This window comes from Calonectris borealis, chromosome 1 (assembly GCF_964195595.1).
Source record: "Calonectris borealis chromosome 1, bCalBor7.hap1.2, whole genome shotgun sequence".
NCBI classification, from domain to species: Eukaryota; Metazoa; Chordata; class Aves; order Procellariiformes; family Procellariidae; genus Calonectris; species Calonectris borealis.
In genome coordinates, this window is record NC_134312.1 from 49,839,902 (window position 1) to 49,866,566 (window position 26,665).

Below are 26,665 nucleotides of genomic sequence, written 5' to 3' on the forward strand. Positions count from 1 at the left end.
CTTAATGTTTCCATGAGAACCTTCCCTTATCTCTAAATGGTGGCTGTCTTCCCTTTTTATGGGACACAAGCTCTTTCTTGTAAAGTTGGATGGGGACAAATGTGAAATGTGCATATAGAAAGCATGCACAAGCTATTTTAAAGTGTCTTGTGTGTTTAATTGTATTTGACTGAAACGGTTGTGGGTAGAGATCAAGGGTTTTTGTCTGTTATCAACTGGCTAGCTTTATGAAAAGCCATGGTGCAGGATGTGGCTGGGCTGGAGAACCCTAGCAGCTTCCTGAAGAAAAGGAGCCTGGATATGGGCTTCTCCCAAAATCTGCTGCTGATGCAACCAGGCCTCCATGCCAGTGCAGGTTACTGGGAGCAGGGAAAGGCCTGGCATCATTCAGCACCCTTCACTGAGAACAGGAATGATGCCAAACGATTACAGACCTCTGTGCTTCTGCAATAACACAATTAGCAAACAAATTTGCTCAAGACAGAGTGCCAAGTGCCAGTGCAGCCCATAGCGGGTGAATGTTACTCTTTTGACGTTCTGACATCACGCCTGTCCCCCTGGTGTGGGAGAACCATTTACACGTTAGGAAACATGCTGATGACAGACCATAACTACATTACTATTTGAATGATGAAAATAAGTGAACATGAAGCAGTGGGACTGTAATAGTGAATTAAGCTAAGTAGGAGAAGTGTGCATGGTATCAGAACTAGAAATGTAGAAGTGGACAAAGCTGTTGTTGTTCTGCATGTGGACAAGCAGAGACCAGATGGAGTTTTTCATGCACAGTATGATACTTAACTGAAAATTACTTCATTAGTTTCAGCTGACCTAAACTGTAGCCTTGACTGCAAATGGGGCAACAAGGAGGAGCATTCAGCAAAAGATCAATTAGAATAAAGAAAAGATTTTTAATACAGAAAGAGATGCCTTTTAAGGCAATACTGAGGTTTGTTCTGTGGAAGAAGGTACAGCAAGCTGAGCAATGGAGCATAATGTTTGTAAAGAGAATTTTAAAGGCACTAGTTGTGTTTTCTCTGATTAAAGATTTGTTTTGAAGGACATGCTCAATATTATAATAAATTAATACATATTTTGAACTTTCAGTAATAGATGTAGTTTTACATTTGCAGTACAAATAGAATTGTATATTGGCTGCAAATACAGGATAGTGCGGGCTTAATATGTTTTTGGCACAGTTCTATTTATGCACCAGTTGTTTATTACATTGATTTCTGTAGGTCCAGTATACATCCTTTTTCTCATTCTATTAACGGAAATACAAAGCATGCATATCTTTATAACTTGTAGAAAAATCTTATTAAAGAAACATGATGATATTTTGCAGTTAACATATGGTAAAACCTTGGGTCACATAAAGTTCAGCTGAGACTTTTTCATTCATATAGTTCCTGTCTTGCTGACTGTTTTAAATTAGCTATATAAATTGCACAGTCAAGATGAAGAAGGTAGGGACTAAAGCCCAGCAAATGGAGGTATGGCGTCTTCTGCAGCAAAGAGTGGGAAAGTGGGTGGGTGATTTCTTCTTTCTGGCCCTATTTTATGTTTTGGGTTGGGTTTTTTTTTGGTAGCTCTCAGAAGTCATTAAATAGCATGTGAACATAGTCTGGCTAATTTCCAAGGAATACACAAAATAACGTGTAAATTCACCTATGAAGTCTAAGTTGAAAACCAGTTATGAATATGCTTCATACCTGATAATGTCAGGACATATTGATATTTCACCTTCAAAGCAACTGTGCTCCTAATTAAGCCATCTCAGTTTGTTTTCTCCAAAATTAATTTTCTTCTTATTCTTTATTTATTCATTTTTCTTCAATGCGAAATGTGATCAAAACCTATTCTCATCTAGTTTTCTTTGGCTTGTGATACATGAACAGAAATATTCCTTTTATTTGATTCAAAGCTTGTTAATTCATATTTTCATGGCTGGAGATGGCCAAGAAGTCTGGTAGTAGTGAAACAATCTGAAAGCAGAGCTCACTGCAAGTATATCAATTTGCAGGGGGTGAGATCTAGCCTTCAAATATTGTCAAGTTACAGTGTCACTATTTTCTCTCTTCACTCATCAGTGATATGCTTTCTGCCTTTTCTCTCTTGTAAAACTATCTTCTTTATAACTTCTGCACAAATGGAAACTCCTCCCAATCTGTTTGCTTTTAATCCCCTTTTTTCCAAAAGGCTCAGGTTACTAAAACCTAATAGATATTATCTAAATCAACCGCTTCCTTTTAGTCTTAAAGTTGTGTACACATCTGGTACACAGATGTGTACCCTAAGAACCAAGGGATTTGGGTGCCCAAAATTAAGAGTAGGATATCTGGGTCATAGCCCCAGAAAAAGCGCTTGTGGAACTTTTCACATTCCCACATAAAACGAGTAGTGAGTTTTTGCACTGATCACTTATAATTTATTAAATATTACTCTCAAGATGAAATGAAGGCTAGTTCATTTTAATTGGCTACCTGCAGCAGAAGGTAAAGAAATCTCCGTTAAGGGGAAAGGCCATTCCATGGGCACCATACAGCAAGCCACTTAATTATAAAGAGGTAGTGTAGTGTTTATGCATGACATTTTCCACATCTCTAAATAGTGAATATATAGCCTGTTAGCCTATATATAGTGAATAAACAAAAATATGATATTGACCCAAATCTCAGTAATAATTAGTTAAATGTTTTTGTGAAGTCCTGCAGCATTTTGAAAATATTACTTAAGGCTGACTCATATCAAATGAGTTCCACTAAAAACAATTCAGTTCCAGATTCTGAAGGTTGTAGGTGCTTATTATTTTTTCATCTGAAAACTTCCATTCCTCTAAATTGAAATTTTATTTGTTCAGCCACTACACTGCACTTACATGTTAAACGGAAAGTGTTAGAGCACATACTATAAGCATGACAAAATTTGTGGTGATCCAAATCCTTTTTTTCCTTTCTCCTAAAAAGGAAATAACAGCTTTGGAAATTTACAAAAATGGTAATAGTGGTACAACCTATTAGCAGACCGCAACAGATATTTTAGTTGAGCATGAATCTTTGTTTTTGTCGTTCTGAAAAATTGCTCACTGTTTTGCTTCAAACTTGACAGTTTGACTAGACACTGTATTCTAGTACTGTTAGCCTCCTCTCTATTACTTTTCAGACTGTTTTTGTACTAGACTGAACTTAATTTAATTCAAATTGTCAATGGCAAAATTCCTTTGAGTTGATTCAAATCTTGAACAAACCTCTTTTATGATAAGCACCGCACAGATGAAGGCAAGATGCTGTTTTTAAAACAGATTCCTATATATATATACTGTACTTTGCGTTATAACATTTAAAATGTGCTGATCTATGTATAAAAGAAAGTCATTTCTGGAACGTGAACCAATTCAAATGGTTCCTAATGTAAAGAATGTAAAAGGATCTCAAGGAGTTGTTGAATTTGTGGGGAAGTTGTGGTTACAGGTAAAATTTATAGTAGCAGCTCTCTATTTTAAACAGTACAGATAATTTATAGGAAAAGATAGAGGTGGACTTGGCAAACTTGGCTAGCTCACTGCTTATTGCTTGTGTATACCAATGCTGTATCAAAGCAGATCTCTGAAAATCATTGGGTGCTAAACATCTTCCCCTAATCTAAGCATTAGCAGTGTCTGTCTGCTTTCAGATCACTTCTGTTTAACGTCAGAGGGGATGCTGCATCACCTACGCTGATCTGCTGTATAACACAAACCATTAAACTTCATCCTGTTACTGCTGTACTGAATTCAACAAAACACCTTTTCCTACTTATGCTCCAGGCAACATATAACCATGACCTAAGACATGAAAAGATTGGGAGTTTTCTAGTTTGGTGCAAAAATCTGTCGTTTTTTGCCCAGGCTGGTTTCAGGATCTGACAGGTTATGACGGGCACTCAGCACTTACCCATCTGTGGGCAGAGGGTTGCATCTTGGGGTAGCAGCCCAACATAATTTAGACTGCCAGTTGAGTAAGGCTTATTTATCACCATTTTCATCCTGGTGTCTGCTAATGTGTACTTGCAGGCAGCACCCAGAAGTAGAGGGCTGATTTCCAGGTAGGAAGGAGGGTCTGCTCAGTTAGCACAGACCCGGGGAATCCCCACTCACTACATTTCTCCTTGAAGCGCAAACACCAGAAAACTTTAGGCTTACGAACTCAACAGGGTTGCCAGCTGGTACGAACAGTAGCTTCCAACTCGCAGGGTGTATGGTGAGGTCCTGAGGAGTTGGCTGCTTCTGTTTGTGCATGCAGCTGCCGTGGGCAGCAGCTGCTGGGACAGTCTGCGCTACGACACCTCAGTGGGAGTGGGAACTGCTGCCTCCTGCAAAGCTGGTTTACTGCATCATGCTGCTTCTCCACAGGATGCTGTCTCCCAGTGAATTCCTGTAACTGCAACCCTTTGCCTAAAGGAATACAGCAGTATTACAGGTGCTATATGGTTTAGTTTTAGGTAGTCCCGTGAGGAGCAGGGAATTGGACTCAATGATCCTTATGGGCCCCTTCCAACTTGGGATATTCTATGATTCTATGTAGAAAGCAGCAGTCTGGTGTGCAGCCACATGCCCCCTAGCTTTGAACACCATGTCCAGACAACCTGCACATAGCATTTGGCCTTCTGCCAGTTGATGCAATCCTCTACTGAAACACATCCGCTTGGCGATAAGTTGTCTTTGCCATGAAGATGTGATAGTTTGGGAGCCACTTAATGTGTAGGTTTTTAAAGTACCGCTCATTGTCATTTTTAAAATTAAACACCTTGGAAAAATCTACTGCTACTATAGAAGACCCTCTTATCCACCAAATTTACAACCTCATGAGCAAGTAAAGGCTTGCTAGATAATATCTATTATATCATTAGTTATCTATTAGTATCTCTTCTCACATTAGTTGTCACTTAATTCTTTACCAACTGAATGCTGTATCAGATTTGTACATTATTTTTCCTGGGACTGATGGCAGGTTAATAGCCCTGAGGTATAATATCTACGTATTTGTAGCCTATGAACAGTAACAATGCACTGGTGTTCTGGTATTCCCAGGCTCATGAAAATGGACGGTAAATGAACCAAAGGTCTCTTACACGGCTTCCTAAGACATTTAAGTACAAATTATTATGACAACCCAATTTAAAAGTATTTATCACTAACAAATGTTATTTAGTTTTTTCCCTTTAGAAAGAACACGATAGTCCTCATATGATAAAAGTACATCAGTCTGATGAAAGCACATCAGTCTACTCCTCTCCAAATGCAGAGATACAATGTTTACTGATTTTTTTTACATATTTAATTTCTACCCATTGTCTTGTGTCTGTTTAGTTGTGGTTCTACAACATCACTAGAATTTATTTTCCTCATCATAAACTTCAGCTTCTTCTAGCTATCTTCAGTCATGCTATCTGTGGATCTGTCACTGATATCTTCAATGCAACTCAGTTTTTTTTTTGCCTTATTACTAATATGTACAGAGACACTATTATATATACTTCGTATTTCCTCATTCTTCATGTCTCATACTTTATATTTTTTTCATTTCTAATTGCATTTCACTTTTCTACTGAAACAAGCAAGCTTATGGCTAAGATTGGCCTTTTTTGGTTGTAAAATCAGGGGGGGGAAGGTATTTGAGGACAATCTCTTAAATCCTTTTTAAGTATAGGTATTTTTATTTTTCTTCTAATTTTTTCCTCCCAGACAAATTTGCTCATCATTTTCCTGTTTGGGGACACCAAGCTCCTCTGAAATACTGGCTGGAAATATGCTTTTGACCATATTAAATGGTCAGCTTTGGCAACCGCCAGATTCCAATCCAGTGATTAACTTGTCTTTATTCATCATAAGGAGGTCCAGAGTGGATTTACCGCATGTTGTATGAAATACCTTTTTTGTTAGGAATTGCACAGTGTTGAGAAACTCTACTAATGCTTTATTATGGGCTGCATGGCACTGCTAGCAACATCTCACAAAATAAAATTTCCCGTTAGAAAAGCTATTTATTTCATAAGTTACTCTCTCTTATATCTCATTAAGATTATCTTCACTTCTCTGTGAGATGCAGACCACCTTTTTTATAAATGGTCTCAGATGCTGAGGTCCTGAGAGACAGCAAACATAGGTGACTACATGTGTGCTAGGAGTCCAAGCACTCCTCGTGGAATGATCTAGTATCACTTGAGATAGTCTAAGGTATCCAGCTCATCTGTATAGGTTATGAGAAAGGACTTAAATACTTGTCCGCTTTTCAAGTGGCAGCTGATGCCACAGTACTCCACAGAGCTTAATAACAAGGCATCTGCATTTAGGCAATTGCCTGTTGTCAAGGGGCTTCAGTCAGCTGGTGATGTAAAGGCATCTACTGCTATCTGACATGGCCTGGACTGTACAGCACATCCAAGTGGGGCTGGCTGCTACGACTCAGGATCTTGAGGAGACCTGCCCTGTCCTGAGGAGGCCAGGCACATCTAAGCAATCTAGAATGACATTAGACACTTATGTTTTGGTACCTGAATTGTGCCCTTGGAGCTCCAGTCCAGGAGATAGCCTGTCTCCTCAGTGAGGTAATATCCTCACTTTGTGTAAACTGTCTGAACGGTATTTTCTCCAACAATTTTCTCTGTAGACTTCACTTAGCTGAGCATTCAGCACAATGTCTGCAAAGAAATGTCACAGAAATAGAGTCAAGCAAAAAGAGATGTACAAGCCTGGAGACAGGCATGATCTATTCCCCCACAGGTATTTTCCATTTTCTTACCACCTTTAAAAAACATAATAATAAAAAAGCCAAAATAGGGAATTTTTTGAAAGGTCAAATAAAAATTTAGAAGACAGTCCTGTGCTTCCATTAGATCGTCACCTGAGTCCTCACTGAACAGTTTTCTTCTGTTTTAGTCAAGCAAAGATTTTCAATAGATTTCATATATAATCGTATAAGTTATAGACATTGGAAAGGACAGAAACAGTTTAAGAGATTTTGCATCACAAGCTTTCATAGGCTTATTTTGAATTGACACAAGAGTGCTTAACGTCTAATTTGCTCTCCATCCAGCCCAAGAAGGGACAAGCTGTACCAACATTTCCCTCATCCTGTGTTGGTTGAGAAGAATACACCACTTTCCAAGTATTCTTGTTCACCTCCCATAGATTTTAGACCTCTGTCTACTTAGCCTGACTCTTTTTTCTTTACCTCTACCTTGGACTTCAGTAAGCACTTAGCAATTGTATTTGGATAATCATGTATCTGTATATTCCTACACATGTATTGTCTGTTTGCTAAATGGCAAACTGATTTGGACCAAAAACTGGAATCAAGTCTACGCCTTTAGCTTCCCAGTAGTCTTTTTCATGTTTTCTTAATATTTAAAATTACTTTTGCTTATATAGATACTTTATGCTACAAAACCGAATAGCTTTTTCAAAGATGCTGCATCTTTTTGGAATAGCGATATGAAGCTAACCTAGAGGGAATTTCTTTCCTTCTCTCTTCAAATGCTGGGTTGTAATTTCTTTTGGATTATAAGTATGGAAAGTAAAACATTGCAATCCAATATTTTAACTCCTCCAAACTCTCAGTCAGATCAGAACTCCATGTTATCAGCTGTTGAAAGATATAAAAAGACAGAGAGAAACTTCGCCATGAAGGACTGAAGAAAGCATTACAACTGACTGAGAAGAAAAAATAGGAAAGCATTCTGACAGCAAACAGGTAACAGCATTATCAATATTTGGGTAAATCAATGCAAAATATTAATGTCACCACACTTCAAATTATTGTATATAAGCAAATGGATGACTTACCTCCCCTTTAGGCTCTATCTACACTAGTAAATCACATAATGCCCCTCGCACTGGCAAGTCATTTTTTATAGTATTGCTTTATTAGAAAGGGCTTTTCCATAATTCTAGCCTGAACTGAACAATTCCATGGTTTGGGACTTACCACTCTCAAAAGACAGTTCAAATGAAGCCACCCTGTTTCGTGGGGTAAGATAGCCTTACAGTTGAGATGGGGCTAAGTCATACTGGTTGGACCAGAGCTGCAAAATGGCGTGATTCCATTTAATAATACAGATGCAGTTTTAGACTCTGGAATATAACCTGGGCCAACAATAAGAAAATAGACATTCAGGTCCTGAAGTCTGCTCACATTAGCTGATCCACAATTTGAATTCTATCAAATTATAATTTCATTGTTTTCACCATTTTCTCAAAATTTGTATGTGTTTGCATGTGTGTGTGTGTGCATACGTCACTCTTGCTTTACACTGAAGTTTTGAAGAAGATACATGGATTATTTTTAATTTTAAAAAGAGAAACAAATATGTTCCAGAAATAAGGTCTGATTCCAAGCTTTAGCAGACTAATAATTTTTAAGTGGAAAAGCTGGTTTCGCATAGAACTGCTGACACAAACTTAGCTACAGCAGTACCGGTGAGCAACACTATAATTTAGGTCATGTTCCTGTCCCATAGATAACTTCGATAATATGACTAGTCAGTTGCGGTATAACAAAATCCATTGCTCCTATTCCAATCTCATGAAAGCAAAATGAGACTTTCTTGTTTCCAGAGCTGAGCATCACACATTTGTAATAACTTTGCTCATGAACAGAAGGGTTTTACATTGTGTTTTGGTGGTTAAATCTTTGCATTTATTATGGAACTTTTAGCACAACAATAATCGAATAACCCTGAGAGTACCTGTTGTCAAAAAACAATATAAACAAGGCAATCATATTAGAAAGACCTACACCTTCTGTCAAAGAGTTTTGGTGAGGCTTTCCTGCCCTTCTCCTATCCTACTGAGGTTTACTCTTCCTCCTTTCTGGGACTTAGTAACAGGGTTTTTTGAGGCATGCAAATGTTGATGAATGAACAAGGCTGGTTCTGAGCACATGTGTGAGCCTGCATCCTCATGTCCCCTACATCCAGACCCATCAGAGATTTGTGTTGTCTCAGACTGGTGACTTTTCTAGGGAACCCACATAAGAGTCATTCTTTCAAGCAAGTGGGGAATAGATGTGCAGGTGATAGCCTACGAAATTTTGATTCAAAGCACGGTGAAGGGAAGAACGTGTTTGCTTTACCAATGAGCATGCTATCCTTCTCCTGAAAGCCACCACTAATGACTTGTCACATATTCACATGTGAAAACAGTTTCAGAAATGTATCTTCCAAGGTCTTGAAAACAGTGTTTGGGCTCCTAATTCACTCAGGTGATGTTGAACATTTTACTCCATGCCTATGTGCTTCTCAGCCTACTAAAGGTCATCTTGTCTACGTCTGAACTGCCTGTTAAGCTTGGAGCTGAGAGTGTCCTCAGGGAAGAACTCATTTATTTCCCTCATTTCAAGCCTGCAAACAAGGCCGTTAGAGTGACTGGGGACTTCTGCAAGTTCTATATGTGACAACACACCACATTCTGGGCCCTGAGCACACCAGCAGGCTCTGATTGCTCTGAACAGCTTCATCCACATTCTCCAGCCATGCTGCCTCCACCCATTGGCCCAGCAGCTGTATTTAAGCTGAACCCCCAGCCCTAGCTGTGTTGTGGGTATGCTGTGCCTGGTTTTGTACCTGGCATTATCTTACTGACTTGATATCTGAGCTTGACCTTGGACCTGCCTCCTCAGTGGACATCTGTCACTGAATGGTTGGTCAACCCTGGTTAAAGTCACCAAACCAGCTCTGCTCTTCTTCATTAGGTGCTGTGGGACTGTGCACCTTGCTCATGAGGATGCTGCCCTGCCTTGTGTAACCACTGGCTCCCAGCTTGCCTTCCCTTGCACAGTTGCCCTCTCTTGCTGAACCCTGACAATAAGCCTAGGGAAAGGACAAGGACCTGAGCTTAAATGTAGCTCCTGGGACAATGAGTGGTAGATGTCTAGGTAGGCAGAGGTTCTGGAAGAGTATGGTCATGACAGCAAAAGCCTCTTGGTGTACTTAGGACCCTGGTACTGCATATGTAATCACAGAATGGTTTGGGTTGGAAGCGACCTTTAAAGATCATCTAGTCCAATCCCCCTGCCATGAGCAGGGCCATCTTTCACTAAATCAGGTTGTTCAAAACCCCGTCCAACCTGGTCTTGAACACTTCCAATGATGGGGCATCCACAACTTCTCTGGGCAACCTGTTGCAGTGTCTTGCCACTCTTAACGTAAAGAATGTCTTATATCCAAACTAAATCTACCTCTTTCAGTTTAAAAACATTACCTCTTGTCCTGTCACTACAGGCCCTGGTAAAAAGTCTCTCTGTCTTTCTTATAAGCCTCCTTTATGTATTGAAAGGCTGCAATAAGGTCTCCCTGGAGCCTTCTCTTCTCCAGGCTGAATAACCCCAATTCTCTCAGCCTTTCTTCGTAGGAGAGGTGTCCCAGCCCTCTGACCATTCTCGTGGCCCTCCTCTGCACCCGCTCTAACAGGTCCATGTCTTTCTTGTGCTGGGGACCCCAGAACTGGATGCATAACTCCAGGTGGGGGTCTCACCAGAACAGAGTAGAGGGGCAGAATCACCCCCCTTGACCTGCTGGCCACACTTCTTTTTATGCAGCCCAGGATGTGATTGGTTTTCTGGGCTGCGAGCGCACATTGCTGGCTCATATCCAATTTTTCATCCACCAGTATCCCCAAGTCCTTCTCTGTAGGACTGATCTCAATCCACTCATCACCCAGTCTGTACTGGTACTGGGATTGCTTTGACCTTCATGAGGTTCACATATAGAATCATAGAATCATAGAATCATAGAATCATACAGGTTGGAAAAGACCTCTAAGATCATCGTGTCCAACCGTCAACCCAACACACCATGCCCACTACACCATGTCCCTAAGGGCCTCATCTACACGTCTTTTAAATACCTCCGGGGATGGTGACTCCACCACTTCCCTGGGCAGCCTGTTCCAAGGCCTGATCACTCTTTCAGTAAAGAAATTTCTCCTAATGTTCAATCTAAACCTCCCTTGGTGCAACCTGAGGCCATTTCCTCTCGTCCTATTGCTAGTTACTTGGGAGAAGAGACCAACACCCACCTCGCTACAACCTCCTTTCAGGTAGTTGTAGAGCGCGATGAGGTCTCCCCTCAGTCTCCTCTTCTCCAGGCTAAACAACCCCAGTTCCCTCAGCCGCTCCTCATAAGGCTTGTGCTCCAGGCCCTTCACCAGCTTCGTTGCCCTCCTCTGGACACGCTCCAGCACCTCCATGTCCTTCTTGTAGTGAGGGGCCCAAAACTGAACACAGTATTCGAGGTGCGGCCTCACCAGTGCCGAGTACAGGGGCACGATCACCTCCCTACTCCTGCTGGCCACACTATTTCTGATACAGGCCAGGATGCCGTTGGCCTTCTTGGCCACCTGAGCACACTGCCGGCTCATGTTCAGCCAGCTGTCAATCAGCACCCCCAGGTCTTTTTCCTCTGGGCAGCTTTCCAGCCACTTGTCCCCAAGCCTGTAGCGTTGCCTGGGGTTGTTGTGGCCGAAGTGTGGGATCCGGCATATGTTCATGTACTACCACACATGCTCTCATACCAGCCCAGAAGCTGTCTGCTGAGGTAGCCAAGAGGCTAGAAAGCTCTTTTATCTCATCTGCTCTCTTTCACTTGAACTGTGAGGGAGGGTGGAGGGGGTGGGAGGCATGCTCAGCTTCCTCCTCTGTAGGGCAGATCTTTGGTAAATGGGACATGTCTTCTCCAATTCCTATTCCTGCTGTCTTTTTCTTTTTCAGCTCTGCAGAACAATCTAAAATAATTGTGCAGTTGTATTTTTCCACAGTGTGAACACATTCCCGCTGCCTAAGATGTAGGAATACAACAATCATGTGGGTCAGAATTCTGACAAGGAATTTCAAAGGAAATATTACCATTTCACAGTAATTTAGTCCTTTGACAGCAGTAAGGAGCCTAACTACTTAACTTTTTCCATAACAATCCAATTATCTGCGTCTGTTGAACAGAAATTCACACAATCATCTTCTCTATCTCCCTGTAAGCTACACATGCAGTGGCTCCTGCTATATATATATCTCTAAAATGATTGGCATGTCTTTAAAGAACTTGGTGCTGGAAATGAGCAGTAAGGGATAGAAATGAAAAAAAAATACCCAAAAGGTTAATCTTTTTGTTTAATTTTGGTGATGGCATGATGAAATATTAAATTGCCTGAGGCTTAGGATCTCTCAATTGCTCTCCGTTAGCCAACACTTCAAAGGCAGTGCTTTATTTCAAGACTTCATTGCAACATACCCACTTTCTCCTTCCACATTAGAATGATGTGTATGGACAAACCTCTGAAGATTATTCTCAGAAGTGAATAAGCCTTTTGAAACATTTCAGTTGTCTAGAGTTTCTAACATAGTCTAGCAATATTTAGAATGACTCTGCCTTTCACGTCAAGATTATTTTATGCATTTTGAAATTCCTTTTTTTTTCTGCACTCTGGAATTTGGTTTATTCCTTATAATCTTTTGATTCTTGCAAAGATTCAATACCTTGAAATTAAAAGATGAAAGGATTTATCAGCAGAATACTACATGATTAGCTTAATTGGTTCTGAGTTTTCCTGTTGAAAGGGCTTTCTAACTTGCATTTAGTAGCAGACACATGGTCTCTATTTTCCATGTCTTTATATTGGGATTTGAACACTTTCAAAAAGTTACTGTGTGGAGAAGCACTAGCCTAATTCATCTCAATTAAAGTCTTCATCTGGAAGCAATAATGTAACTTGTCCAAACCTGAAGTTTGCAAAAATAGTAGCAAAATCCTTAAGGTTTTTTTATTCAAATATAATACACAGCTTAACATATTAGTTGAAAATGAATAAAAAGTGTAAGTATGATTTATCATAAATTATATACTTCAATGCTGTTGAGTCACTAACATAAAGAGCTGGGGAAAAAAAAACCGGAATTTTGCTTGATTTCATGTTAGATATGAAAATAGAAAGTTTTGTAAATTGTAACCATTTATACAGAATAAAGCAGTACATATTCTACTGTCCATTGTGCCAAATGTTAGGAGCAACAAAAATTACCAATTAATATTTGTTCTTAAAAGCAAAATACCATGCCATTTGTCACCAGAAATCATAATTTGCAAGTATTTGCCTTCTCTCCATCTGGGTGTGAGCCAAAGACAGTACCTGGGATAATTCTTTGGATGAAACTTTTCTGCATGGAGGTGGTTTAGATGTTTTTTGTTTGTTTGTTGAAGAACTGCCTTTTGTATTTAGACAGTGGATGGCATCTTTTGTTGAATTTCCCTTCAAAATTGAGTGCCCATCTGTAGCTTTCAGTTCCTCTGACTGAAAACATTGGAACTATTCATGTGGGCAAATGTTTGCAGATGCAAAGCCTATAATGTTTGTTATTTTCCAAAAACTTCTTCACTGTGTTGCTTGCTGCAGCCATACGTGTGGATTCAGAAACATGACCATCACTGCTTCTCATCACTGCAGATTCTCTGATTTTGTTATTAGTTCCCTTTATTTCTTTTTTTTCAATATTATGTTATAATCTAAAAAGATGTGTGCATATATATATATGATTAAAACAATACCATTTTTCATAGTTTTGTCCATTCTTTCTCCCACAGATTTAAGTCCCAGTTTAAGCAGACAGTAACAGAGCATTAACATTCTTCTGGTCTGCTGACTTAAGACACCCACATAGAGGTAATCTCCAAAGCTTTCAAGCAGCAAAATGTACACACTGAGTAAGAGAACAGCCTGACAAAGCAGTTTTGAAGAAACCACATCTTTGTATCTCAGAAAGGAAAGTGCGGAGCTTAACAGGCAGGGTAAACACCCCTCTGTAGTGCCTGCATCCAGACTGATCCTCAGGCACTTATGGTACACTGAAAGCCCTGAACTTCCAGAGCAGGAAACAGGGCAGGAGACCAAAGGCTGTTCTATGTCACTTTAAATGTATCCATTGATAAATCTAGTTGTTTGAGTGTTTGTGTTGCGTTTAATTCAAACACTGAGACAGTTTTTGTGCCTTTTCAAGAGATGCACAGATACTTTGTTCTATTGCAGCTGGAGCTGCTGGAGCACTGTTAGGGTAATGTTTTATGGTAAAAATTATGAACTATTTTTAGTTCTACTATTCCAGTTTGAAGATGATGCACTTAATATCGAATATCTCACAGTCCATGTTTCCCCTTCAGTCATGTGCAAACTTGTTACTAACATGCTCCTTAATTTCTTTTTCTTTTTATTGAATAAACTACTTCCAACTAAATTAGCACCAACTAAACCCCTTTGGTGGTTTAAAATTTGGAATGGAAAATAACTCAACCACTTAGCAATAGCTTGGTAATGACCATGGAAAATAAGGTCATCTCTTTTGGAAAAAAAAATTACAGAAACATGGGCAGTCCCTGTGGCAAAACTGACTTCAGAGCAATGTGTACATTCAGAGAGGATGAGCAAAAACACATCCATGTGCAAAACAAGGATATTTGACTGTGGACGTACAAAAAAGCTATTGATTTCACAGCTATGCACTCTGACTTAAAAAAAAAAAAAAAGAAAAAAGTGAAACAGCAGGGTAAGTATGTGAATTTGTATTGCCTCTTTTCATAAAGCCTTATAAACATCTTTCCTCCTGGTTTTCACAATTAGTGAACTGTAACTTTGTTACTGTCCCTCAGTGACACTAGATGGCACTTCAGAGTAGTGGTGGGATCAGAAAGCCTTTTGTAATTTTTTCTAGTTATTTTGCATATGATATTATAAATGCATGAAATTAATGCTTGCATGGAACAAAAGCAATTTCTCTGCTAATTTGTATGTATGACTGTGAGGTAGATAATACTATCTGTTTAAAAAAAATAACGAACATAAGCGGAAAGAGATTATAACAGAGTGGTTCACTAGTAGGTCAAAAAAACAGGTTATGGGCCAAAGAGCTGTTGCCAGACATTGTGTTTAGAGGATTTGAGAAGCAGTTTGTGAGGGAACTGAAAAAAATCTATAGGCCTGGAAAGCAGAACAACACATTGATGCCAGGGATTTAAGAGTTGATCCTTTCCTGGAAATGAAATTAGATTTGATGTCATTTATACATCAGCAATCAAGTATATGATGACTATCCATAACCTGGTGCACTTTAGGAGAAACTAGCCAGCTCTCTTCTGGCTTTAAGAGTCAAGCATATGTGAAGGGGCTAATTGATTTGTAGTCAGGTTTTGAAAAATAACATTCTTCAGCAATATAGGGTTTTGCTAACAAAAAAAGTGCATCTGCTTTTGGAAAGTCTAAACCTAAGGGATATCATTAATTTAAAAAAGAAAAAAAAAGTGGGAAGGATAGTACAAAAGAGTAAGTTTACAATATAGCCATCAAACTGCAGTAAAAACTTAAAGCAGCATCACTTCTTCAAGACATCATTTTCATTTCCAACTCGTTTAGTCAATTCAATAGAAAACAGAAGGGACTATTTTGTTTCGTTAAAAACCTCTTACAGGGACTTTAATTAACACTTCAATAAGGTTCATGACTAGGGGAAAAATGATGCATTTAGATATCAAAAAGTAGCAGGAAATTTTGGCCATAATTCTGAAAAGCTCTTTAAATAAGAAAAAGGAAAGTCCGAATATTTACTCAGGCCTGTTCCTAAGTAGTGTGATGAATCATAGGCATTATTAATTTAAGATGGCAGAAAATACATTGTTATCTCTAATTTTATTATTATGTCTTCTTTATCACAAAAAGATAGAATTTTATAAATATTATTAGAAAATTGAGTTTAAAAGCAAAGGCAAGCAAGTGCTATTGGAGTTTTTTATAATTTTATATTCAGTGAAAGAAATAAAAAGCCTCTGTATGTCAGTTAGATACTTCCGTTATTCTTGCAGCTGAAGATCTGTCACTACACCTTTTCATTCTCATATGTCTTGTTTCCACCAGCTTGAGTTTTCCGATTATTAGGATATGTTTTGTTTCAGGCTCCCTAGGAGGGTCTATTCTCACACCTGAGAGATGGTCACACCCTTACCTCCAGTGACCCCTCTGTGGCCCAAGGATGCAGGAAGGGATAAGATAAGGTGCCTGGGCTGTGCCAGGAAACAAGGGTTTTATTCCTTTATGTGTTTGAGTCCTACAGTTGTGACTGTTTGCCGTCTTCATACTTTATGGAGTGATCGGAGACGCACTTTCGGGCCTAAAGGCTTTCTACTTAACTCTCGTAATTCTTTCTGTCCAACTGCTTATGGTTTGTTTGGGTTTGTTCTTTTTTTCTTTCTTTCTTTCTTTCTTTTTTTTTTTGTTTTGTTTTTAAGTGGAAGAGCCATCTGTTCTGTATTTATATGAAAAGCAGTTTTAAAAGTATTGGGCTTCCCACTGCTTTGAAGTCTTTGCAGATGCTGTGTGTGGATAGGGTCCCATCAATCAGACATTGTAGGTATGGCTGCACAATTTATGGAAAACCGACAGTGTGTTTACCTTTTGAATTTGTCATGAACTTGCTGAGGTCTCATGTTATAGGATTTGTTTATTGTGTTTTATTGTGAAGGACTGGGAATCAGGAAAGTCCTGTTATCTTTGCAGCCCTTGGTTGTTAGCGGAGAATGTATTTTATGAGGAACAGCTTATGCTTTAGCACAGAGGGCAGCAAGCTTGGCATGGGACATGGGTATTACAGAGGAGAACCAGGCTCAGATATTTTCCTTTGGACTTAAAGTTGCTTCTGGTTTAAAAGAAAAGCCTGACTATGGAGAGATTTTAAAGCCATGGATGGGAAGTTTGTGTATATGTTTATATGAAGTTTTATGTAATAAGTAATTGTTATTATATATTGTATAAATCTCTTCCTGTAAGTTGTATTTGCCTCTGCTAATTTGAACTGTGTACATACAAACCCTGTGGAGTTGTTCAAGCTAATACAATGCCTTTGTTCTCTATTGAAATGCTAGTGCTTAGCTTTCTGCATGAAGTCTCTCTCTGAATAATAGCAGATATCCAAGCAAGAACCAAAAGGAAAAAATCTAACTGCTGATTTTCTGGAGGGTTTTCCCTCCAGTGACACAAGGATATCATGTATTGTTAGTTTTATTTAAAAATAACACTCAGAAAATATGAAACCCAGAAGAAAAAACGGATGCAAATGAGGGATATCATTGGCTACTTATGAAGAAGATAGCTAACAAGAGTGCAAACACGCTTTTTCTGTGTAATGGCTTTAGTGATTCATAATCGTTTCCAATTATTTACTACCTGAATAAATGACAGCTATAAAGAGAATGTATTCATTTTCTAGAAAAAATACCTATGAGTGTTAGGCATGAATAAGTTTCTTGAGGCAAGAGAATTTCACACAACTTGTTCTTTGGCTATCGTCATGCCAAAGATGTTAAATTTTCAAGACTTAATCATAATTAAAGGTCTGACACACTATATTATGTTATCAAAACAGAAAATAAAGACAAACACTTTGGAGTTTGCCTGTATTACATTAGTCTTTAATATAAATGACATATAAGTTTTACAAATTAGAGAGATTGACCTTGGAGTATTAAGAGGCTGCAGAAGATTCTTTTAAGGTGACATTTTTATTGAGTATATGTTTAGCTTTGTAGATTGACAGTAGAAATGTGCAGCCTACCTTTGATGTGCTTGCTACCCACTGGTATGGGTTGAAGAATCCCAATTTGCAGAGGGCTTCAAATCACTCTAAGAAGATACTTCTACGAAGGATGTCCCAGCAATGTCCAGCTAGGCCTTGCAGTTATTTCACTGCATATTTTGCTATATTTATGATTTTGCTTGTAATCTAAATTTCACAAATTCATCAGTTGGGGAGCCTGCATATCTCTACTTGACAATTAAAAAAATTGTTTAAAAAACAAAAACAGTAAAGGATGCTGACAAATGTACAATGCAGAACAACTGCTATTATTTTTGGTTTAGATATATACATGGATTGATACCAATGACTAAACCCTAATACCATGCTCTGCAAGGCAGTCTCACTGAAGTCATTAAAACCACTCTTGTGACCAAGGTGAGAGGGATTTGTCTTAAGGAAATTTAGTCATTGAGCTCCAGACATAGGTTACAGGTTTTGTACTGCAGACTACTCATTATTTTGTTCAATAGGATTATGTTAGGTTAATCCCGAATAGCATTGCTCTAGAAGAATGGCAAACTTTAAAGAACTATGTGTACAATATGAATTTATTTTATTTTTTCCCAAAATAATGACATTAGCAACAACTTTATTTGCCTCTGCTAAATAGATACATTCAGAATTAGCTTAGTGTTATAGTGGATATTTTTAAACCTCCAGGGCTTGAAATAAATTTAAAGGAGGTAACTCTCACCTTCTCAAGTCTCAAGACAATTTGAGAGTCTTTTTTCCCTCTACTATTTTTTTGTGTGTGTGGCTATAAAAATAACCTCAATCACTATTTTTTTTTTTTTAATATCATAGCTTGACAAATATTTACTCCGAATCTCATATACAGTGGAATCTGAAAACCTGTAGCATTCAGCAAACTGAAAAATACCACAGAAAGCATGCTGGAAAAGAAGGCTGAAATAAGTCAGTTTAAAGCACAGTCAGCAATTCTTTTTGATGGTATGCTTGATCTTGTACATCTGTAATGATTCATTTATTCTACCTCAATGGATCATCTCCACTTTAAAGTGAAGTTTCTGGTATTTGGCATTAATTGTTAGCAACAATTTTTTGAACAGGCCTATTACAACAGGTACTTTAGCTGAAACACAACCAAACCCCATCTTTAGACATCTATTTGTAATTTCCAATCTGTACTGCAGAACGTTCATGGATGCATCGGAAAGCAGAGGGCTGGATTTCCCAGTACTGCACGGGGTTGCTGAAGAGGCTTACACCGGAATAGCTAGCCTTTTTGGTGTTGTAGCCAAGAGGGCAAAAGTCGTTGATACCAATTGAAGCAATTTTGTTGTTATGAAGATAGACCACCTGAAAAGCATAGAAGTACAGAAGTGGGACATAGAGCTACCATGGCAAATAAGATAAATTATTTGATGTCAAATAATGTATTGTGCAATGTCAAACAGAGTAAAAATATATCCTTTTTTCCAAACAAATTCTTGATTCTGCTTACCTTTTGAAATACCTAGAGTAAACCCAATTAGAAATAATTCCTACAGAAAGAGCAGAAACTGTGCAAGGCAATCGAATAACATTACTATCACATGAACATACTGTAACCAAAACAGGAGTCAAAGATGTGGAATTATTAATACAGTGCTGTGGTTCAGAAGCATGTGCTGTATATAAATAACGTATTTGGTGCTAATTGGTTTCTCTCCAGCTCTAATGCTTTCACTCTCATGAGTGCAACTGTACAGGACTCAGAGCCAAAGTAATCACTAATGATGATTTAAAATAGCTGATGAATATTACTTTGCTCCAGAGTCACCATTTCTGATGAATTTTCCCAAGTTACACGCAAGTGGTGATTTACATTTGGGAGTCTTCATTCTTTGGGAGCTTTCTTTCCTGTAAAATCTTAGTCCAAGTGAAGACAGATTTTAATTGGTTCCAAGAGGCCATATTTCTAGCTATCCAGCCACACAGACCTCAAAAATATTGCTGATGAAAAATGCATATTGCGTCTTTGCCCTCCTGAAGGCACAGCTTTGTGAGATACCAAAGGGAAGGTTCTTGGAAAAGGTTGCAAAATGTCACTGAGTAGAATTGAAAAAAATTCAACAGAAGAAATGTTCTTTGAAAGCATTTTTTGAGTAAAGAGGAAATCAAAGTACACAAATAATCCCATATTTATTGCGTCCCCTCAGACACACAGAGATAACGAAAGCACACCTCCAGATCTATACACTTCCATAGCCACATCCACACAAAAATCAGAATAAGAGTCTTCCTGGTGTATGCAACTTTTCCATGCCTATTCAACAGTTTATGAAACTTGCATCAAGTTACCTTTTGCACAAATACTGTATATGTTTTTGTTCAAGACTGAATAACTACACAAATAACATTCAGAATCTTTCAACTATTGCTCTCTGAGCCAGTGTGATAAACTTTACCTGGATATATTTGTGTTCACCCAGCCCGCCAGGTACTCTGACAAGTTCATTGTTGTTCAAATGGAGCTCTCTCAGATGAGGTACATTGTTAAGAGAGCCATTTTCAACTGAAGAAATACTGTTGAAGCTGAGACCCAATCTGAAAAAAAAACAAACAAAAAATATGTTAAACTTGTCCACATAACCATCTTTCTTGGGTTGATTATTTCTCTACACTACTGTTGTAGAACAGACCAGGCTAATTTTCAGAACTATGCATGAGGTACGAAGTCACCATGGAGAACTAGTTTAATTAAACATATTTAAATAAGTTTGACATCTGATGTGAACTATCATAATTATCATGATATCATTCAACTTGTGCCCATGGCACTGCATACTTTCATGAGCTATATGCCTAATCCCACTCTAAATATGTCCTATATACCTCCATAGACACCAGTCTTGCTTTAAAAGCTGAATAAGAGTTTCTTGCATGACTTTAGGAGCACTGGCTGTAACTTTCTTTGTCAAACCACATAACCCAGGGTGACCAGAACTGTTAAGTTTAAATCTTCACCACATCCTTCTAAGATACTTATGTAGTTAGAGACATGTTACAGACTGGAAACAGGAGCTGAGTCATACATAATGATCTGTTCAGCAGGACACAGAAGTGGGACATACAAATTTCTCCCAGGTTCCAGTCCAGAGCTTTCATCACAAAATCATCCTTCCTGCTTTACACATCCACATTCTGGGTTTACTAGCACAATTTATGTCCAGTTTGGAAAATCTGGTCCTATCTGTGTATTTCGGTGTTAATACTATTTTGGTTTGCAATTCCAAACTACAGAATTTTTTCAAGAGATTCTCATAAGTTACAATGTTCTGTGTTGCAGTAAGGAATTCAGTGGTAATTCTGCAGCAGTTATCATCAGGAGTGTTGTCCTTTGAGAAAATTATTTCTATGAATGCTAAACCTATTTAATCTAGTTTGCTTTATCTTTGTTCTTTAAGCAATCTTTTTTAATTTTGAGGGAAAAAATACTCTGAAATTTATTAATAACTGAAGAAGAATTGAAGAATTTATTAGTATATTAATTAATTGATTAATTGAATAATTTAATATAGGTAATTAGAATCCTTGTGTTAAAATTATTTGCTATGGATGAATACTTTTAAAGGAAGTCTTATTCATGGTAATCTACTACCTATAATTCTTTGTGGCTTGTGCCAGCTTCAAAAGTCAGAATCTGGACCTAATATAAAATCACAGAACTAAAAATTCTTGTTTGATCTTTATGGCAGAGATGTTTCCAGAAATAATGCTGTCCAAGAATGGAAGCGCATTTTATAATTTTCCTTTTAAAAATAAACAGTCAAAGAAAGATCTTGTTAACTAGTAATATATATAACACAATAGTCATATCACACTCATTTAAACACTGCAATGTTGTCAAACTATTAAATGACAAAGGAGAGCTTAATGAGATTTCCACTGACATCAACAGGGATTTATTTCACTTAGAAATCAGTTCACAGTATCCCATATCTTTGCTATAATTTGGTCAGGAAGAATTTTCATTTAAAAGTTATTAGAACAAAATTCCTTTTGAGTAGAGTACATCAAGATTTAGGAAAGCTTGGGGGATTTGATCCTACAGAGCAATTTGGTCTGAAGATCTACAGAATGTCTACAAACGACTTCAGTGATGGGTGCTCATAGTGAATGCCTTTAAAAGGATTAAGGAAAAAAAAAAAAAAACATTTTGGCAGAAGACTATAAATTCTTGGTTGACACATATCCAAATATATGCTCGCTACATGTGCAGGCCTACAAGATGAGTCACACCTAGGAAGACCAGCATGAAAAAAAGAGGTCTGACTTTGATATTGGTCTATTGAAGCAAAAGTAACCCCTTTAACACCATAGGGATGGACAAGATCCAACTCTGCATTAGCTCATGCAGGGAAAGTCTTTTAGGGAAAGAGTAAAATTGGAGGAGTCTGTAGAAAAGTGGATCTAACTCCCACAAGCAGTGAAATTATATGTAATTACATCTCATCTAAATGTGTTACAAACAAACTCTCAGTCTCTTGGGGCCATGTTTACAAATGAAATAAGTCAATATTAGTGTGGAAAATACAGGGTGATTAAGAGTGTTAGGAAAGAATATAGTCTTCATCTCTCTTCCTTTTCCCATGGGAAAAAAAAGGGAAGAATTTGAAAAATCACTCTTGCTTAATATATTGACATATTACTTCCTTTTATATTAGTGAATGCACAACATTTTTCCAGTGTTTTAGGTGATCTAGTCACAGTGTTCTAAATCATTGGAGAGCACCATCAAAAACATATCTAAAAATTGAAGAAATATTTTTTTCACCTTCTTTTGTCTCCAACATCCCTGTTGGCCCATTTCCACTTTTTTTAACAAACTTCGTGCTGCTCACCATCATCGTTATTCTGGGCTTGATGCAACTTCCACTGTATGGAGCTAGATCTTTTCAGTAAACTTTAATAGGATATAGACATTAGAAACACCAGTTGTGTAATGTGTATATCCTCCTGTGGAGCTCATTCCTGCATGTAACCAGCGAAGTCTTTGTTCGGTTTACATTCATGAAATTATTTTTTTGACACTGCAGCACTATATGAAGACTTTTGAAAGACTTAAGAGTAATTTTACAAGAAAAACAAACAAACAAAAAGGACAAATATTGGCAGTCTGCTAGAACTCAAGACTTCAAAAGAGAATGAGCAGTAGATCTACACCGAGCTCTTGTGTGGAACATTTTAGAGTTCGAAACACCTTAACACGGTCAGAAAAATGACTTGTTTCTCAAAGTCTAACTGTGCTTTAGGGCAGTTATTAGACTGCTGAGCATGAGTTGACATGATCCAGGAGGAGAGTGGTCTGACCCCGTACTGATGTTCCTGAAAACTTAGATGTGTAAATAAAAGCTGTTTCTTGCTAGCTTGTTTCTGTGGCATAAGGGGCCCTTAGATTTATCCCATATGCTGTCCTAGAGCTCTCCCATAGCTCCCTCCTTTCTCCAATCTGTCTGCTCTGTTACGTCCAATGCGCTTCTTTTTCGCCAATCTGTATTCTGCCTTACTTTTCAACTTTGCAAAAGAGGATTTCTGACTATGCTTAGGTTGCCTGCTTAAGCACAGACCAGAGACCTGTTTAAAACTTGGTGCCTGCTCTGAGCAGCTCCACATTTCCACACCATGATCAACAGAGTATTGGTTTCTCCGTACAGTACAGCCACCATAGAAGCAGCCCAAGGTTAGATATTTTTAGTAGTCCATCAGAACTTGCTGCATAAAACTTTATGTCTTAAGAAGGACTTCCAACAATATTGTCCATGTGATGTTGCCCGTAGTGTTTTCCAAGTGTGAATGTGAAAAAGCAGAAAAACTCTGTCATCTGCAGGACAGCTGACACACCCCACACCTCCCTCCTCCAGTAAAGTAAATTACTCTCTACCTGAGTAGTTATGATGTTGTTTTGGTTTGGGAAGTTTTCTTTATCATTCCTCTGGAGGATGTTACATTTTATAGTAAGCCTCTATCATAAAGAGTAACTGCTTCATAGCCCCCTAACCCATAATTATGGCATTTTTATTTTTTCATTAAAATCCAGGAGCAGACTTTTTTTTGAGCAGGGATGAATCTGTAATCAAATATGAGCACCAAATGTGAGTTGAAATGTCTTATTTTACAAGCTCTAGAAAGCTGTTCCAAGCTTTATCACTTGGAATTGCCGGATTTGAAATATGTGTTACTATATACTTCATTGCACTAAATTGCTGTCCAAGCTATTATAAACAGTGATAAACTTAACTCCTGTTGCTCAGCAATCTTTCTTTGATTTCTGTTTTCTGCCTTCATTATGACAAGCAGAATGATTAAGATGAAGATCCAGGAATTAGATCCAGTAATCTGATTAAAGGTCTTTTAGGTCAATTACACTTCTATTTTCATACAAAAGTTTTAAAGTATCATAGTATTAAAATACCTTGTAGTAAAGGTCCGTTTTACTATTTTAGCATGTTATCTAATGTGAACTAATTCACAAATAATTCTGTACGTCTACAACTGCTCTTTGTGAATTCTCCTTACATTTTCCTACAGTTAAAGAAACTTATTCAACAACATATTCACAGATTAGCAAAGTACAATCACTCTGAAAAAATGACACTTTTTCATTTATATTGTATGATTATTTTTTTTTTGTCATGTTCCTGGACTCATTGCAGACTTGCCTTTCTTGAGAAACAAAGGAAACACTGTTGCAAGCAGTTTTGGTTCCCATGTGCTTTTTTCCTCAATTTCCAGGGCAAATTGCATGAGCAATGCAGTGTCCCAAGAAAACTGCATAAACCAAAGATGGAAATACAATGAAAGAAGCATGACAGTTAAAAAATCTAATTGCTCCCTTTATCTTTCTTTCTTTTTTTTAAATCAAAGAAACAGTTGTCCTGGGCATACGACACTCATAAATGAAAACAGCTGGAAAGTGTTATTAGGAAAAAAAAACCTGTTTTGTTCTCTTAAGTCAGTACACAACTCCTTAGAAGCTTTTCCTGTTAAGTTATGTACTGCTTCAATGACGATAATGCTTATGAAGCCCAGAATGATGTTTTCTAATTGGGTGTGTGGTGGTTACAATTTCAACGAATATTTTATGTGAAAAGAATAAATGAATTCTTACTTTGCCAAGTTGGTGAGTCCAGACAGACCTTCAGCATCAATTTTGCTGATTTTGTTGCCGTCAAGATGAAGTTCAGTAAGGGATGGGGGAAGGCCTGAAAGAGAGAACACCATCAAATTCGTTTTCATAAAACTGGAATATTATCTTTTTTTAAAGGACTTGTGTTATACTGAGGTTCCTTTACAGTAACAAAAAGATTTTTACTAGATATGGCCAAAACCAATTCACTGAATGAAACAAGGAACTTTCACAATCAGGGAAACTGAAAACAACTTGTAACAATTTATTTGGCATGAAATAAGACCAAGCTCCTAAGGTCATCATAGAACAGTTAATTCTTAAAAAATAGCTAAATGAAATTCAGATATGAATTCTAGCCTTCATGATTATGTAAATAGGACATATATAATAGTGTAAGAGAAAGAGACTTCATTTTAGCCAGACTATCCATATACATAAATCTACAAACATTTGGCACCTGGATATTTAAAAAATAACAGCAGCAGAAAATGAGATTACAAAGATGAGGTAAAATAATTTTAATGTTATTTTAGGTAGGGCACATATTAGTTTGCAAATTCTGTTTATCAGGAAAAAAAATTGGAACCAAATATTTTAACTATCTGAGGTCCCTCAAAGGAACATCCAAAACAGGAAATGAGGGAATAAACAAATAACGACTAGTATTAACTTTCAAAAAGTTTTCAGCTATTTCAAAACAATCTGCTGGCTGAAGTATGAATAAATTGAATATAATTTCCTCTGGATTGGAACCATTCTGGTTTGTTTTGTTTTGTTTACTTTTTTTTTAATAGGTTATATTGAAGCTGTTCTTATTTTGTAGCAATTTGCCATGAAGTACTATTTTAAAAATAGTAGATGTTTCTGTTTTGTATAGGAACAATATTTTTGGCTTCAAACCCATAGACTTGTGGAGGGTTTATTTTATGTTTGTAGAATTTCAGTTAATTCTACATGAGTTTACATCCGTGTAATGCTGATCAGGCTCACCAACCAGGGTAGGAGGGTGAAAACATTCTTCCACTTTATATTTCAGCTATGAGACAAGAAAAGCAAAATAACATAAAATGGTTTACATTTGACAGTGCATCTCTTGTGGAGCTTCTCATAATAGAAAAACAAAATTTTTCAAACCAATAAAAGTCAACTGACAAAAAAAATGAAGTACTCAAGTAATGGATACCCTAAGGACTGAGTCAAAAGACTTCCATAATCATTTTTTCCAGCTGACTAGAAGTCACTATATTATATCTGTGCAAATCTCTGAAATATTAATTGAATTTCTTACCTTTTGGGATGCTAGTAATGTTGGTGTCTGCGATTCGGATATAGGAGAGCCTCTTCATCCCCTGAAAAGCTCCGTTTTCAATGCCTGAACTCTTGATTGGATTGGTGCCTAGTTCTGCCAACAAAACATGGTTGTGAGCTGTGCTGCAGTGTAGATACCTATATCCTTCAGATCAAAGCTAATTTGGAGGTACAACTTATTGGAGCATTTCTTGGCTTTCTACATAAAATCACTGATTGAACTAAAAACAACATCTTGAAAAAACAGAGAGTTGATTTTGTTATAATTTCTCATGCTCGTACCTAAGACAATCACTTGATTCAGTCCGTTAAAGACAGCTTTCCTCAACTTGGAGATCTCATTCTCATGAGCCCGTATCTCCTGAAGAGACTTCGGCATGTTTTCTGGGAGTTCCTTCAGGTTGTTCTTGGACAGGTAAAGTCTTTCCAGTTTCTTCAGAGGAGCAAAAGCTAACGGGCTTATTTTGCTGATTTTGTTGTTAACAAGGATCAATGCCTGTGGAGTAATAATGAAGGAGATCTCAGATGATCACTAGGGAAATTATTTTAGGAATGAAACATTTTAAAATTATTATTA

General features: G+C 37.7%; 1 protein-coding gene across 1 annotated transcript in view; it reads right to left on the bottom strand.

The window, feature by feature from the left end:
* Positions 1–17,456: 17,456 nt before the first annotated feature.
* DCN (decorin) overlaps positions 17,457–26,665 on the bottom strand; it is a 40,015-nt gene continuing 30,806 nt past the window's right edge. The window contains exons 4-8 of the mRNA XM_075150998.1: positions 26,371–26,584; positions 26,069–26,182; positions 24,760–24,853; positions 20,057–20,195; positions 17,457–18,965 (exon numbers count right to left, since the gene is read on the bottom strand). Coding sequence (XP_075007099.1) covers positions 18,771–18,965; positions 20,057–20,195; positions 24,760–24,853; positions 26,069–26,182; positions 26,371–26,584 — 756 coding nt within the window. The 3' untranslated portion in view covers positions 17,457–18,770. The remainder of the gene's footprint in view (positions 18,966–20,056; positions 20,196–24,759; positions 24,854–26,068; positions 26,183–26,370; positions 26,585–26,665) is intronic.